The sequence below is a fragment of the Podarcis vaucheri genome (genome assembly GCF_965113315.1).
Source record: "Podarcis vaucheri genome assembly, chromosome: 3".
NCBI lineage: Eukaryota > Metazoa > Chordata > Lepidosauria > Squamata > Lacertidae > Podarcis > Podarcis vaucheri.
The window spans coordinates 26,220,444-26,237,657 of NC_138761.1; the positions used below are offsets into that span (position 1 = coordinate 26,220,444).

Genomic DNA, 17,214 nt, shown 5'->3' on the forward strand with positions numbered 1-17,214 from the left:
CTGCGGTGGGAAGGTAAACGGCATTTCCGTGCACTGCTCTGGTTCGCCAGAAGCGTTTTAGTCATGCTGGCCACATGACCCGGAAGCTGTACGCCGGCTCCCTCGGCCAATAAAGCGAGATGAGAGCTGCAACCCCAGAGTCGGCCACGACTGGGCCTAACGGTCAGGGGTCCCTTTACCTTTTGCCTACTGAGCATGAAAACTGAGATGCAGCCTCTATCAAAGCCTTGGCTAGAGTTTAAATTAGAGAGGATGTGGTAATTCTTCTTGTTTGCCTGGATAGAGGATCAAGGAGTGTGTGTGTGAGAGTATGTGGAAACTAGCCTACTGTAAAAAGGTAAAAACCACCTTTCCCTCTGGCCCCACTCATCACTTCCCTGTGGCCCCCGGAAACTTGCCCAGAAGAAAAGGTGGCCCCCAGGCTGAAAAACACTCCCCAATTCTGACACATCAGAAGACCACCTCAGGACCTGAAGTTAACTTCTTCCCCAAACCTGCCCCTGAGCCTTTCTTCCACCAAGTGCCCTGTGGGAAGAATAGCCATGACTTTTTACTTTCCTCATAGTAAAATATTGTGTACTTTAAAAAAGTAATTTAATGTCACTAATAAGCCGTTGTGGAAGGATTTGTATCCTGAAAGGTGGGAAAGAAGTAATTGCAACAAATAAGTATATAAATGTAAGTCTATTATAGTTAGACTTGCTAACTTTTCAGTGGAATTCTTTGACTGGAATCTTAATGTTTGGTACACAGATAACACCACCGTCATCTACCACAACCAAAATTATTAGCAGATTTGGCTACATATGTGAATCTCATTCTTATAATTAATAATGTGCTTTGATAGTTTAAATGTACAGCATGCAATTAGGAAGGTGTTTTATTTTTAACTGAGTCTTCTCACATACCAAATGTCACTTTGACTGGTCATTTGACCAGTCTGGTAGCAGGGTTTTGGTTTTCTTTTTAGTAAAGCACAGGGTGAAATAGGTGGAAAAAGGCTGTGGTGTCAGCACATAGCACCCTCATGCTATGGGACTTATCTGTCCCTCCCTTAAAATAAATCTGGCACTCTGAAGAATCACCAGGTGTTTTGAAACAGCTATTATTATTATTATTATTATTATTATTATTATTATTAATCACAAATGGAAGTTCTTTCCCCCAATAGACATAGCAGGTGCAGAAGGCCTAATCCTGAAACTGACTATAGTAGAGGGAAAGGGGTTAGCTTACCCACCCTGATCCAGATCAGACCTCCTGCACATGCTTTTAACTTTTAAAATGCCATGCCCACAATTGATAATGTCATGAGCAACATCTAGTCTTGCCTTTAAAGGCACAATTTCTACAGCCCCTGCTTCTATGTATCAGGCTGCACAATCCACAAATTGTCACTTATTTCTATGTTTTATTTCTGTTTTGTTCATTTTTATGCAAACATTTCAAAATGGTTTATTATGTCATTGATTAATTAAATTTATTATGTCATTTAATTCTCCAGCTCCTCCCGACCCCTTCAACATTGTCCTAGCCAGTTCTCCCAGCTGTTTCCAAACACTTTGACCTTCTTGCTATGAACCTTTTATTCTTGCCTTTCTCTTTTCTGATTGGCTCTTTTCACAAGCAGTAAAAGAAGCCTTCACATTTTTTGTTTGACTGCCTGACAGCATACTGTCCTTCCTTGAATATTCAAATACCTTGTGTGTGAAATGAACAAAAACATCATACTCCGTCACCGAGGACAAGCATTTTAATTTTAACAATTTATGTTAAGACACATACTGGCGAAACCACTTTTAACAAAATGTATCACAGAGTGTATCGATACAGTTATAGATGTCTAAATGGGGGTGAATGTATGTAAAATCTCTGCTCCATTTCATTTAGGATCTGTCAGCTCGAGGATCATCATCACAGCTCCCTAAATCTTTTGATCCTGAACCAGAAGCTAAGTATGGCACCCTGGATGTGACTTTTGACTACGACTCGCAGGAACAGAGGCTTCTGATAACAGTGACAGCTGTCACAGACATTCCAAATTATAGCAGGACAAGTGGAAGTTTATGGCAAGTACACCTGGTTCTTCTTCCTATCAAGAAGCAGAGAGCAAAGACCAGCATCCAGCGGGGTCCATGCCCTGTCTTCACTGAGACATTTAAATTTAATCATATTGAGTCTGAGATGATTGGGAATTATGCAGTGCGCTTTAGACTGTACAGTATACGCCGTGTAAAAAGAGAGAGGATTTTGGGAGAAAAGATATTTTACTTAACCAAATTAAATCTTCAAGGGAAGATGTCGGTACCGGTGACATTGGAGCCAGCGTACCCTATTTCCGTGAGTATTAAATCATACAGAAAAGTGTACAACCAAGGATTCTGATTAGAACCGTTATTTGTGCCACAAAGAAATATACTTCTCTACAGCAGGACAATCGTTACAGCAGGGCAATGAATAGTTGGTTGATTTAATGAAATTCGCTCACTCCTTCTTTTCTGTTGGGGAAGGAGAGAATCCATTTTGGAGTTCACCTCAGGTGCTGAAATGGCTTGGACTGGCCCTGGTAGTAGCCCTAAAACTTTGTAATTCCCTCCCAGCAAAGGTCCATGTAGCATTGCCATTATTCAGTTTTTGTCATATGCTAAAGACACACCTCTTTATCTTGGCCTTTGAGGAATGTGTGTGTGTGTGTGTGTGTGTGTGTAAACCTGAAAATAGTAAATTAGTAATATATATATATATATATATATATGCAGGTTTTGGTGTCTTCGGGTGTCTTCCCGTGTAAGAGTCGGGGTGTCTGGGCGACGTTTCGACGAGGTCTCACTCGTCATCTTCAGGCTGGTGCTTTCGGCTTCTTGTTACTGTAACAAGAAGCCGAAAGCACCAGCCTGAAGATGACGAGTGAGACCTCGTCGAAACGTCGCCCAGACACCCCGACTCTTACACGGGAAGACACCCGAAGACACCAAAACCTGCATTCCTGTACCCGTGAAAATCTACGAAAGCATATATATATATATATATATATATATATATATATATATATATATATGATGGATGCTATTAATTGTGCTTTGAACTGTATTGCTTTTGCTGTTGCATGTCAGCCAAGATTCCTTTGTAAAAGGATGCTATCAGAAATACTGGAAGGTTTACTCCATTGGAGACCAAGACAGAAAGAAATATGAGATCTCTGATAGTTGTTTCTGTAATAATTATCATCTGAGGGGGTGCTTTCAGGAAACGTTAAATCTGAGGTAATTAATCCAGCTCAATGTGGGCACATCATTTTATCCTACAATGTAACGTAAACAACATGGCTCTCATTTGTGTAATACAAGATGAGTATTACTAAGTTGGAATGTGTGAGCTCTTTGAAGTAATGTAAGTGGCTTGTCTGAACAGATCCACAATGAACAACTGTTGCTCAAGTCTAGGTTTGAAAGCTGGTGGTACTAGAAATAAACATGGGTAGGGGGACAGAGGGGTGAAAAGAGAAAAAACAGAATGATTCAGCTTCCTAAGCTCCAGTTAGTTTTCCCTGCATTTACTACACAGTTTCCTCCAGGTTCCTCAGATATGTGTTTATTGTATCACCTTGTGAGAAGCATGGTAGGATTCTGCCAAATGGCTTGAATCACCTTGTATCAGCTGCAGGCAGCACTAAACCAAATTCTTCCCAACTGAATTTGCAATGAGACAGGGGGGCATCATATGCTATATTCAAGAAACCGTCAAAAGACTTTAAGGACAATGGGGCTATCTATCGCTTACAGGTCATATAGGGACGTGGGTGGCGCTGTGGGTTAAACCACAGAGCCTAGGACTTACTGATCAGAAGGTCGCGGTTCGAATCCCTGCTCCCGGGTGAGCTCCCGTTGCTCGGTCCCAGCTCCTACCAACCTAGCAGTTTGAAAGCACATCAAAGTGCAAGTAGATAAATAGGTACCATTCCAGCGGGAAGGTAAATGGCGTTTCCGTGTGCTGCTCTGGTTCGCCAAAAGCGGCTTAGTCATGCTGGCCACATGACCTGGAAGCTGTACGCCAGCTCCCTCGGCCAATAAAGCGAGATAAGCGCCGCAACCCCAGAGTTGGCCACAACTAGACCTAATGGTCTAGCAGAGACCTTGCCAACAAAGTTCCATATAGTTAAAGCCATGGTTTTCCCAGTAGTGATGTATGGAAGTGAGAGCTGGACCATCAAGAAGGCTGATTGCTGAAGAATTGATGCTTTTGAATTATGGTGCTGGAGGAGACTCTTGAGAGTCCCATGGACTGCAAGAAGATCAAACGTATCCATTCTTAAGGAAATCAGCCCTGAGTGCTCACTGGAAGGACAGATCGTGAAGTTGAGGCTCCAATACTTTGGCCACCTCATGAGAAGAGAAGACTCCCTGGAAAAGACCCTGATGTTGGGAAAGATGGAGGGCAAAAGGAGAAGGGGACGACAGAGGACGAGATGGTTGGACAGTGTTCTTGAAGCTACAAACATGAGTCTGACCAAACTGTGGGAGGCAGTGGAAGACAGGAGTGCCTGGCGTGCTCTGGTCCATGGGGTCACGAAGAGTTGGACACGACTAAACGACTAAACAACAACAACAACAGACCTAATGGTCAGGAGTCCCTTTACCTTTACAGGTCATATGCTTTCTTTATAGAATTGATTCCTCAAAGAATAGTGGATCTACATATACACACACATGCAATATTCTCTGGGGGATTTTCTATAAAGCTTGCAAAAAAAATCATGAGGTGGCTGCCATTATTTTGCTAATGGGCTGTTCTTTCAGAGTACTCACAGCCATTAATTAACATTCAAGACCATGGATTTTAGTGGGCTTAATCAGTAGCAGTGTGTGTTGTGGCCTCCTGTGACTGGCATTTCTACGGCTTACCTGGACAAGGCAGGGCAACAGTGAGGTCAGGGCTACATGGTTGCATTGGTGGGACTGTGGCCTGTTCCCACCCCTGTCCAAGTAAGCAGCAGTGATGCCAGTGCCATGCTACTACTGACCTTATGTGTGGTTAACTCTATGTTAGGTTGTGATTTTTGACTTGGGATCCCTTTATCGGGGATGCCTGAGGAAGTTGCTCTTTGTGAATTCTGATAGAAACTGAGCTGACCCACACACACCTCCCAAGCTATTATGCAGATTGGAACCTAGTTATTCTTTAGATTTAGCACTCCTCTGAATTTTCTGCTGCAGTTTTTCACTCCAAAATATGTAAAGTATCTGAGGTGAAATACATTTATAAATGCATATTTAGAGATAAAATATGTTCAAAAAGTATTTATTTAAATTTGACTTTTGTGAGTTTTTTAAAATCTTGTAGATTGATGCAGAAACACGATGAAATGGATTTATGAAAAAACATTGCTTGAAAGAGGCATAAACCAGAAATAGACTGATATGTGCCTGCTTACCCTTTAATCAAATGTTTGAAAAGTTTTTATGGCTACATTCTTACATAGCTGTGAAGTATGTTTGTCAGTGAAAGATGCCTTGCATATGACACTATTAGACCCTAATGTAGACTATAAAAAGGGTATCTAGGCAATAATTTTAATGCTTTGTCAGAGCACATTCCAAACAAATTAAATAATCTATCTTCTCATTTTTACCCACTAAGATGTACTGCATAATTTTTATTAGAAAACTTATAAAGACACTGCATTGTGCATCAAATGAGAAAAGTGGCACAAGGGTGCCATTCTTACCTTGCCAAATGTCTGTTGAGGAAGTTGGAACACTGATTTGCCAAAACATATAAATTCTGTTTTGTCATTTCATTTTGAGAGTATATTATTCACAGTAGCTTAAGTTTGGGAACAAAGCTGATCTGTGAATAGTGTGATACTTTTGTTCTCAGAATAATTTGCCTATGCATATATTTCACATATTATTTATGATTTGCAGAAGGAAATTTGATATAACTTTATAGACTCTGTAGTAATAAATCACAGCTGTATGTAATAATTTTTAAAGATTTGAGTCTCTTGATTATACCCAGTGAAGGAATTATGTTTTTCATTTGATTTTACTTTAATCAGTGTTTTTGCCCAAGACAGAAGGAGATTTTTAATAGTGCATCTACCAGTTTGCCCTCTTGAGATTGAAAAAAACAAATTAGAAGCAAAGGCCTTTGAGAAGTTGTCTTTTAACCAATTCTTCTAAAACTCTGATTAGGTGCTTCATGCAATTCTATAGAGTCTATGCCAGGGGTCAGCAAACTTTTTCAGCAGACCTTGTGAGGGGCTGAACTATATGGGGGGGGGGAATGAACGAATTCCTATGCCCCACAAATAACCCAGAGATGCATTTTAAATAAAAGCACACATTCTACTCATGTAAAAACACCAGGCAGGCCCCACAAATAACCCAGAGGTGCATTTTAAATAAAAGCACACATTCTACTCATGTAAAAACACGCTGATTCCTGGACCATCCGCAGGCCGGATTGAGAAGGCAATTGGGCCGGATCTGGCCCCCGGGCCTTAGTTTACCTACCCATGGTCCATGCAGAATTAAGAATCAATGAGTTCTGTGTGGCTTTCTCCTAGATAAGTGGATATAGGATTGTAGATGAGCAGATCAATCCTCTGCACTGGAGTGAATTTGGATGGGGCTTCCAACTGCATGTGACTGAACGTGTGGAAGCTACCACTGGCAGTGTCAGTGTCAGCTACAGCTTGTGTGTGCCTCCCAAACAAGGCTTTTCAGGGGCGAGGAGTGGAGAGTTTTGGGTTGGCAAAGGAACTACTGATCCTAAGCCAGTCCATTGACAGGCCCAATCCAGGTCTCTCTGCTGTGTTATCCTGGAGCTGCTCCAGAATGGTAATTTCGTGCCACCCACCTTCTGCTCTGATTGCCATGATGTCCAGTTGTACCCTCCAGGAGTTTGGATTGTGCCCTTAATAAAACAACATATCATTTTTTACTGTACCACTAGAATGGCATATGTAGCCGGCAAGATTTTTCATAAATCAATAAAAGAGCTTGGCTCTAAATTTTATTCAAACTAGATCTCACCCCCTCATCTTAAATAGAAGCTATACTGTGATTAAAATAATCATCATCACAAATATTCTGATTACAAATATGGTCCCCCCTGCCTTAATGGAAGCAGCCCCCACAACAGCGGGGGATCACCAGCAAATGAAAAACAAGGATGACAGAGGCTAAATCACCCTTGCAAATTCCCCCCAGGGATGGGGGGAATGGGCTTCACTCGTAGTTTGACTCGGTACCTGGCTCTTGCTCCAGTATGGGACAGGAGACCTTTAATCTTAACTTAGCAGCTTGCTTTTCTGTCTCTAACCATGAGTCAACCTGGGAAGCATGTAGAATTGTAGAAATAAAGTAAGTTACCCTTTCAGTGCCAAAACAGGAACATTCCTGTTCAAGATAACCTTTTCTAAGAAGCCAGAAGCTTTTCTTTTAGCAATCCTAGGTGCAAAGATTCCAAATAACCGGAAGAGACTATTTACCGTATTTTTTGCACCATAACACTCACTTTTTTCCTCCTAAAAAGTAAGGGGAAATGTCTGTGCGTGTTATGGAGGGAATGCCTACGGGTGGCATGCCTACGGATTTTCCTCCTCTAAAAACTACGTGCGTGTTATGGTCGAGTGCGTGTTATAGAGCGAAAAATGTGGTATATATGTGACTACAGATGCCCAGACTTTGTTAGGTCATAGGTGGAAAGAAAATATAACCCCTACCAAGAAAGAATGGCTAGTAGATTCTTTAACATATTGTGCATGCATACTTCTTCCACTGAAAAAAATTGGAGATGTTCTAAGTGTATGCCAGAGATTGTAGTTGCATATAAGATAATCTTAGCTTGAGGCACATTTCTTGATACCTGATTCCTGAAAAGGCAGGAAGACACCTCATTGTAGCACTTCTCCACCCCATTAAAGCCTTGCACCAGTGTTGAAAAAAGGATATCCTGAGTCACCAAGAAGCCCCATGCTGACGTTTCCAAAAAGTGGAAAAGATCCTTGAACAATCTGGTCCAAATAGATTCTTGCTATCTTGGGTAGTCACCCTTATCTTGGTATTAACCCTGGAAGAGGACATCTGCTTCACACATCCTCTGATACCCAGTTGCACCTGAAGTAGAGGTGACAGAGTGTAGAAGACAAAAGTGGCATCTGGAGTGAAGTGAGAAATAAGAAAGTATACTTACATGGGGCACAGGTGTGTTTTTTGGTAGCCGAGAGAAGGCACAAGGAGATGGAGGTCAGGCTATAACTACCTTACCCTTCTTGTCAGAGGTCCAGCTTACCAGGAGCTGCAGGTCTCCAGGGCCCTTTCTATTGATTGAAAGAGAGTTGTTTAGTGAACTTTCCTCAAAAGCAGAGGTGTTTGTTAGGAGAGAAATCCAAGTGGGAAGAGAGGTCTCAGATTTCCTCGTTTTCATGCATGGGATGTGGTTGCTGCCAGAAGAGGTGCCTACAAATGCCTACCACATAGCAAAGATGGACCGACACCTGATATCTTACACCCTGGCTACATTGTTTACTGTCCACTACATAATTTACTGTCCCAAACAAAGGCAAATACAGGGCACCTGTCTAGAGTAGAATGTGCTTCTTAGCAGCAAACACATGCTTGCAACTGCTTTCTGGAAAAGATTCCTAATTTCTACGAACACGAACCAGGGTTTTGAAAAGGCAGGTCCCTGGTGGAGAGTTGTCTCTTCAGGTCAGATGCAATACACATACACACACATTTCAAAAACATAATTTTACCTTTGTGTTTGTGCTTGCTTCCTTGAGTGTTAGATTTGTGCTTGCGGCGATCTTTCGTTTACACAATGTGGGGTTATTGGAGAACATTTGCCGGTATCTTGCCGAGTCATTTGAATTGCTTTGTTGCACCCAACTGATTTGTAGAAGGTTGCACTTGGCTTTGCACCACACTGAGTGTCGGTGATAGACCCTTGCCTGCAGTTATGGGAAACCTGCAGAAGCATACCTTTGATTTCCAGCAACCAGATTTATCACACTGCGTTTCTGACTTAAGGCAAGGTAATTCCGGTTCTTTGGGCTGGGATGGTAATGTAATCCTGGCTTAAATGTATGTGATGAGATTTAATTGTTTTCTGGGGTGGGGGAATTGAGCATCGAATTTCACAGCTTGATATTTTGCCTCGGCTTTGCTCTGAACATTGGGGGCCCCTGGAATCTTGCCTTGCTGCATTCTCCTACAGCTGTTATAGAAAGATAGAGGAAACAGGTTCCGGGAATTGATCTCTCTGGTAGAAAGTGATCGGGGCTGGTCCTTGGTTTAATGTTGTATGATAGGTGCAGGGACACCGTGTGTCTCTCTGCAGGCGTTGAGCATGGGAATTCATTCTTAGACCAAGAGGGTAGTGAAAACCTTTCTGTGCATGGATTTTCCCTCCTGACTCTGTTCCAAGTGCAAAACTGAGCATTTTCCAGCACTTTGAGAACTTGTTATTCCTATTTGTGATACTGGTTCTGTTGGCATAGAAGGTGGCCTTCTTTATATTTTGAGGAGGGTTATATTTCACTCTTATATGTATTGTTCTTTCAGATCCACACCCCCGTTTTTTATTTTCATTAAGCTGTCATGTGCTGTTAAGATCAAGTTAGAGTCAAAATCTAGGGAGATATAAATACTGGGAATGGGTTCTTCAGTATCTTGGCTGCATAAAATGCTTGCAAATGCTTTGCTTTTGCTTCTAGGGCTGCGACTCCCAAATGAGCATGTCAGAAATGTCCTGCAGTGAAAGTACCTCCTCCTGTCAGTCTCTGGCACATGGCTCAGCTCCAGAAATCCTCATTGGACTGCTTTATAATGCCACAACTGGAAGACTAGCAGCAGAAGTGATAAAAGGCAGCCACTTCAAAAACCTGGCAGCAAACAGACCACCCAGTGAGTGGAATATATTTTTTTTTATCCTAATACTTCTGCACTTGGGGGGATTTCACTGGTGGGGACTTCAATCCTATCATTTAGCTTTATCCAGTCAAACTGAAATACTGCAATCATCAGCTAATCTGTTTCATGTTTTATATTTCCAGTCATTGGGGAAATGGCAGAAATCTAAAATTCAAAATATTAGTTGTGATTTGACAAGATCCTTTTAATTTTTCATGACTGGCTGACTAATAAATTGCCTTTATCATAATGATTAATTGCTAAACTATTAATGCCTCACATCACAGAGCCAATATAAAAAGTTATAATGTATTTTAAAAGTGTGTGCCAATGAATGTTTATGTAAATGTGTTGATGCTACTGCGGTTAAGGATCCTCTTGTAAGAGTTTATCAGTGTGTGAGAGTTTAACTGATACCGACATGTATAATTTAGATTTTATATTCTCATAGTATAATATGATTTATATTATATTTATTCCTGATACCAGATATGAAGAAATGTTGCACACTCTAGAGATAGATAGGAAGACAGTCATGCGGTTTGTTCTTGGCTTCCTGCTTCTTGTTTGTATGCGGTACTCAAACAACAAACCTGAGTTCAGACATAATGCTAAGCCAAACCATGGGGTAGCATGGGGTTGGACAGCAGTAGCAAGACCAGGAAGGAGCAAAGTGGCTGTGATTTCTACTGTGCGTACCCGTGCACTTGAACAGTCACACTGAGCCATGGTTTGGCTTGCCCTTATGGATAAACTGGGCAAATATGGGTGCAATCCTAAGAAATTGCAGACCTCTCACTCCATGGGTAGAGAGGGAGATCTACAGACAGAGGAGATCTACCCCAGGGGGAACTTCTGTAACTGGAAGTCTCTTCTGCATCCAGTGCTTCTGCTGTGTTGGTAAGGGAAAGGGGGCATGTCAGGGAAGAATGAAAGAAACATTGGATCCACACGATCTAAAGCTCTCCCATGCCCCTGGCATGCCCCCAACAATAGATGAAAAGGATGTCTTGGAACTTCCACATATTTTCCCTGCAGTGGCCTGGCACCCACCTACCAGCCTAGTCATCACAAGACTGTCAAGGCTCTGTTCTTCCACTGTGAATTCTTCCTTTCCTGCCCCCACTAGACTGCTCCACCCCATAGCCTCAGATGGAGCTAGGAATGTGCTTGAACTGGGCATATTTGAGTTCCTTTTGTTCAGATGTACATTGTGCTAGCACCCAAATTTAGCCCTTGGGAGCCACGCATATATAAATCAGTAAAGAAAAAAGTAAGCGGTAGAAAACCACAGTGGTAGTCAGAACCTAGGGAGGAGAAAACACAAACTAGGTATGATACTCAACAACCATTGCTCCCAAGATGTTAAGTCGTAAGAACATAAGAAGAGCCCTGCTGGATCAGGCCAATAGCCCATCTAGTCCAGCATCCTGTTCACATAGTGGCCAGCCAGATGTCTGTTGGAAGCCTGCGAGCAGGACCTGAGTGCAACAGCAATCTCCCCTCCTGCTGTTTCCAGCAACTGGTACTCAGAAGTATTACTGCCATGGAGATAGTCCTTGTGGCTGATAGCCATCAATTGCCCTCTCCTGCATGAATTTGTCTAATCCTCTTTTAAAGCTATCTAGGTTGGCGCTGTGGGTTAAACCACAGAGCCTAGGACTTGCCGATCAGAAGGTCGGCGGTTCGAATCCCTGCAACGGGGTGAGCTCCCGTTGCTCGTTCCCTGCTCCTGCCAACCTAGCAGTTTGAAAGCACGCAGTGCAAGTAGATAAATAGGTACTTCTCTGGCGGGAAGGCAAACGGTGTTTCCGTGCGCTGCTCTGGTTTCGCCAGAAGCAGCTTAGTCCTGCTGGCCACATGACCTGGAAGCTGTACACTGGCTCCCTTGGCCAATAAAGCGAGATGAGCGCCACAACCCCAGAGTCAGTCACGACTGGACCTAATGTTCAGGGGTCCCTTTATCTTTACCGTAGGTTGGTGGCTATCTCTGCTGCTGGGGGAGTGAGTTCCGTAGTTTAACTATGTGCTGTGTGAAGAAATACTTTCTTTTATCTGTCCTGCATCTTCCAGCATTCGGCTTAATGTCCTTGAGTTCTAGTGTTATGAGAGAGGGAGAAAAACTTTTCTCTATCCACTTCTTCCATGCCATTCATAATTGTATACACTTCTATCTATCCGTTTGGGTTGCTGCAAGCATTATTTTTTGAAAAAACAAACCCTTTTTAACAGACGCTTCAGGTTACAGACGCTTCAGGTTACAGACTCCGCTAACCCAGAGATAGTACCTCAGGTTAAGAACTTTGCTTCAGGATGAGAACAGAAATCGTGTGGTGGCGGCAGCAGGAGGCCCCATTAGCTAAAGTGGTACCTCAGGTTAAGAACAGTTTCAGGTTAAGAAAAAACCTCTAGATCGAATTAAGTTCTTAACCCGAGGTACCACTGTATCTTCTTCCATTTTGTTTGAAATGGACCCATATTACCGTCATGAGTTTAGGAATCTGGTGCCCTGATCCAGAATCTCCTTGCACATGCAGGTGTTGTGATCCACACACCAAATTTTTCTATCTGTTCATTGCAGTGTTGGGAACAGATCTAGGTACTAATCTCCACTATGTTTTTCACTCAGGCTTCCCTGACACTGTAGTTTGAGTAGAAAGCCTATTCTTACAGGAGAACTTTATGGGTACATTGAAGCAGCCATTAAGCTTTAGATGGTCTATGATCACATGATTTTGCACTTGGTGTAATAATTTATCTCAGATGAATGATGGTGTAAAGTAGCATTAAATGTACAGAATAGTGTTGTGGTTGTTGTTTTTTTAATAAAAACACACACACCCAACAACCAGTGTATTGATCAAACTAATGTTTAATCCAATTAGCTTTCACCTTATTGTTTGTAATATATACAGGATTCAATTCAGTGACCGCTTGCCCTTTTGTAATCCCATTGACCTCAAATGAGGCTCCACTAGTTTGAGGTCATTGAACTGACCCTTACTCAAAAAGCTGGAGTTTGCATGAAAAAGAGGATGGTCCGGTAAAGGTGACACTATGATTTCTGTAGTTTTGTAGCATAATCTTTTGCATGAATCTGTATGTTCTGTGTTAGAAACACAATAGAAATTAGTACTAAAATATCCCATTACTTGAAACAGTGTAATTTTTTCCCCTGTTAAAGATTACACAGTGACCTTACAGAATTCATTTCATTCAATTGTACCTGCCAATCCTTTTGTTTGGTCCCTCTCTCTAAATGGATTTGTTAAGGTTTCATTTTCTTCCACTCTGGTGAATAGTGTTTCCTCTTAAACTTTAACCTTTGATCCTCTCTCACCCAACTATTGACATCTGGTCATTATTTCTTTTACTGCTTTCCACCCCCTGTTGTCAGACGGACTGTTCTGTTGTCTAAAACACTTGATAGGTGGACAGGTTTATATAATACGAGGTGAGTTCCTGTAGAGACTAATTGGATGTTGTCTTTTTCATGCAAAAGAAAGTTGCCAGCAGCAAAGCTCTCCACCACTCGCCACCATGTTGGTTTCTGACAATTTACCTTAATTAACTATTCCACTCTTATAATGGAGATAGACCAAATCTCTGACTGGATGATGGTATTTCAAAGATCTGAAAATTAAAATGTGAAGTCGAATTTAATGGGTAAGCCAAAAAAGAAGACACAAAAACTGTCTTGTTTCTAAATACCATTAAATACAGATATGGATGCAGCACCCTGCATTCAGTGGCCATGAGTGTATTTTCCCAGACAAAGTGGAAAACACTATAATGAAACCGATAGTTTTTGGTGTCAAATGTTGTATTAATGAATTCATGTCCACGATTCAGTAGCTCTGGTGCACAGATAGAGGCTTTCCTGTTCTCTTCTATCAACATTGGAATATATTCCCCTGTGCAGATAGGATTTTGGATCGTGGCCTGAATATCTGAGCTATTGTTATAGCCTAGTACTTCTTAAAAGCACTATAAAGCAACTGTGCCCAAATAATGTAACAAAACAACACATTGAATATTAAAAATTAGACGTGAAGAGAGAGCATTACTCAGATGAGTAAACATCAGCTTGTCAATGCATTTTGTTTTTTGGCATTTTAAATATTCACAAATGAAAGAAAAAACTGACAACCCTTGAACCACATCCATGCAGAGAATTTTCCCCCAGTAAACATTTCATTCTGAGCACCCATGATATCATCACTGCACTCCACCTCATACACATATTTTTACTTGTAAATTATTTGTTTATTTCATTTCTCTTTTTATCCACCTGTTTACATTATCTGAAAACTCTGAAATGCTTTACAGTGTTGTGGCCAGTTGTAGCTTGCTGAGTGTTAATGCTACACATGTCTGCTTTATGCAAGTGAGCAGGGGGTGAATGGATAGAAGGATTATGAGGTATACCTTTAAGTAAACTTGTTATGTAAGGATAATGCAATTAAGTAAATTTGAACTTCAATGTTTACTTCCTTTTTTAAACATGGCTTAAGTTTAGTCAACTACTCAAAATCCAACATGGTATACGCCATAACCTTAAAGATAGTCTGGTGTATTTTCGCAGGAGAAATCCTTTGTCTAAAGCATCTTATGCATGACATTGTTTATTTTGTAGATACGTTTGTTAAGCTGACGTTGCTGAATTCTATGGGCCAAGAGATGTCCAAATGCAAGACATCTATCCGAAGAGGGCAACCGAATCCAGTCTACAAAGAGACCTTTATTTTCCAGGTGGCACTGTTTCAGCTTTCTGACGTTACACTCATATTGTCTGTGTACAATAAACGCAGCATGAAACGAAAGGAAATGATAGGCTGGATTTCTTTAGGTTTGAACAGTTCTGGCGAAGAGGAACTAAATCACTGGACTGAGATGAAGGAATCCAAAGGACAGCAAGTATGTAGGTGGCACTCGTTGTTAGAATCTTAATGAGTAGTTGCGGCTCCACGTAATGTCAGGATTCCACGAGGCTGCCCCGCAGGTGCAACCAAGAGAAAGTGTTGCAGAAGTTACAATTCAACATTCCACTTTTACAGATGCACAAAACGCCGTGGAGCAGAATTTACTTTCGCATCTTCAGTTGACACCACTGAGTTCAGGTGACATGCACTGGACGCAGAAGAAAGAGCAATCCCAAGTCCTTATTTTGACGCTTTCAGGATTGTTTTGGTTCACATCTCAGTTTTCCATTTAACTAATAGGTATTTTGTGTAAATCATCTACTATTGCAAAGTTCTCTTGATTGTGTTTGTTTTCTTAGAGGTGCTATGCTGTGTTATATATGACTTGTCGAGAAGCAGATTTAGAGAGCTGGGGGAGTAGTTAACTAGTGGAACACAAAAATTAGAATTTTGGCACACAGTAGTTGGAACATTGCTTCCCCACCCCCTTAGGAACTTAACATTTCCTTAACGGAGTTTAATTTTGAAGAACAACATGCAAGAGCACTCCTGCATGTTGACTGCTTATCAGATACACAAACAGCTCCTCTGTGGTGCCTGCTTTAGGCTGGGGGTTGTAACTCCCTATTCGCTCCCAAGAGCGGAAGTTGTTTGAATGATGAATCACTGCTAATAGTGTGCATAAACCCATCACAATTCATCCCTGGCAAACACCTTTTTGTGTTGTTTCAGGAGCTTACAGACTTGTTTCGCCGGTGGCAGCAGTGAGAGAAAAGAAAAATGTGTATGTACACCATGGGAAGGGAAGCCTCTCTCAAAAAACTTTCTGCTCTCTTGAACTATTGTGAGAGTGCCAATTTACCATGCAGGATCCTATTGCGTGTCGTTTCCTTGGATCTGTCAAATCAGGTCTCAATATTTTTGGCATTGATCAAATTGTCTTTGAGTCCACCTCAGGAATAATCTCCACTTTATGTCATGCAGCGATCATTTTTTGTTTTACGGATCCCTCACAGGCCTATTTAGACAGGTTGAAAACACAGGATCTAAAGAGCTGCACAACTAATTCAATGTGCCTAAGGGAGCTTTAGACGTGTGTTTCTCAAATAGCAGCCCTCCATGCTTTGAAACTGAGAGGAATTTTCACAGTATGGAGGTCGAGTTTTTTTTTAAAAAAAAGTTTCACTGCATGAACAGAAGCACCAGGACACAACTAAAGCCATCCTATTTCCCCCAGTAGTAGAGCATGGTTGAAATCCTGTATGCAGTTTCTGGCAAGTCTCACTGATACCAGTGGTATTTTTGTTTAGGTAGCAGACTTCAGGACTACAGCTAATAACTTTACTAAAATTTCTTTGTCATTAAATCAGTTGGTCTTTATATGAACCTTGTATTACAAACCTTTGAAAATTCAAAGGTGATAAAATCTAAGGATTAAAACAGCTGGGAATAAGGACTTGGGTAATCTTTGATAATAAATAAGGGAAATAAACTTCTATGACATCTGTCAATTTATTTAACTTCAGCAATGTGTTAATCATAATATAAATCTTGGAAAGACAGCTTCATGCATTATGAGATTTGAAGCACAAAGGAAAGTATGACTAGAGTCTGCTAGTTTTAAAGTTCTTGCAATAAATTGTTTCACCACTTTCTGTTTCAACTACTGGTAAATTTCAGGGATTCTGTGTGATACTGAAGCTTTCCTTGAGGATGAGGTTGGCATCATGATTAAAAAATAGTACAGTTTAAATAAGCACCTAGAACTTCTAGTATTCATATCTGAGGATGGAATCTCTATCTGCTGCAAGTGTTGTCAGAGCTCATGAATTCCTAGTTAAGTGCCAGATTCAGTTAAGATTTCTGGATGAGGTGAGTCTGTGAAAAAGATTCATATTTCCTTTATTTATTTAGAGTGAGCTGATCGAGAAAGTGCATATTTATCACTGTTTTCTTCACAATATTTTTGAATGCCGCTAAGTTTGAGATCCAGTTTTTGCATGAATGGATACAAGTGCATCATATGAAATATGTGCAATGTTCCCAGTCTCAAAATTCTTAAGAACCTCCTTAAAAATTCCCAGCTGTTGTCTTGAAATTGTTATTCAGTGCCTTTCATGTTTCACCACTTAAATTTGTAACTGTAATGCGATGCAGAACTGGATGATTTAAGTCTTGATTGATTTAAAGATTTACCAAATGAATTTTCCCTCCTGTGTTGCATGAAGAGTATGGCACACAAAATATAATTTGTTAAAAGAAAACCATTCAGGAACTTTTGCAAACATAAATAATGTTAATAGTTGTTCAGTATAGTATAATCTTTCCAGTTTTGTTTCTTATTGATTTCGCAGTGCATCCTTATACAAGCC

The 17,214-nt window shown here is 41.0% G+C and overlaps 1 protein-coding gene across 5 annotated transcripts in view; it reads left to right on the forward strand.

Annotated features, from left to right (window-relative positions):
* The window catches only part of SYT14 (synaptotagmin 14), a 74,586-nt gene extending 58,580 nt beyond the window's left edge, over positions 1-16,006 (forward strand). For 3 of the 5 annotated variants that reach the window (XM_082217538.1, XM_082217535.1, XM_082217534.1), the window contains 3 exons: positions 1,891-2,340; positions 9,725-9,914; positions 14,557-16,006. In XM_082217538.1, coding sequence (XP_082073664.1) covers positions 1,891-2,340; positions 9,725-9,914; positions 14,557-14,870 — 954 coding nt within the window. In that variant the 3' untranslated portion in view covers positions 14,871-16,006. Of the gene's footprint in view, positions 1-1,890; positions 2,341-9,724; positions 9,915-13,317; positions 13,375-14,556 lie in introns of all 5 variants that reach the window. The other 2 variants (XM_082217536.1, XM_082217537.1) reach the window with 1 other exon arrangement.
* The last annotated feature ends 1,208 nt before the right edge of the window (positions 16,007-17,214 follow it).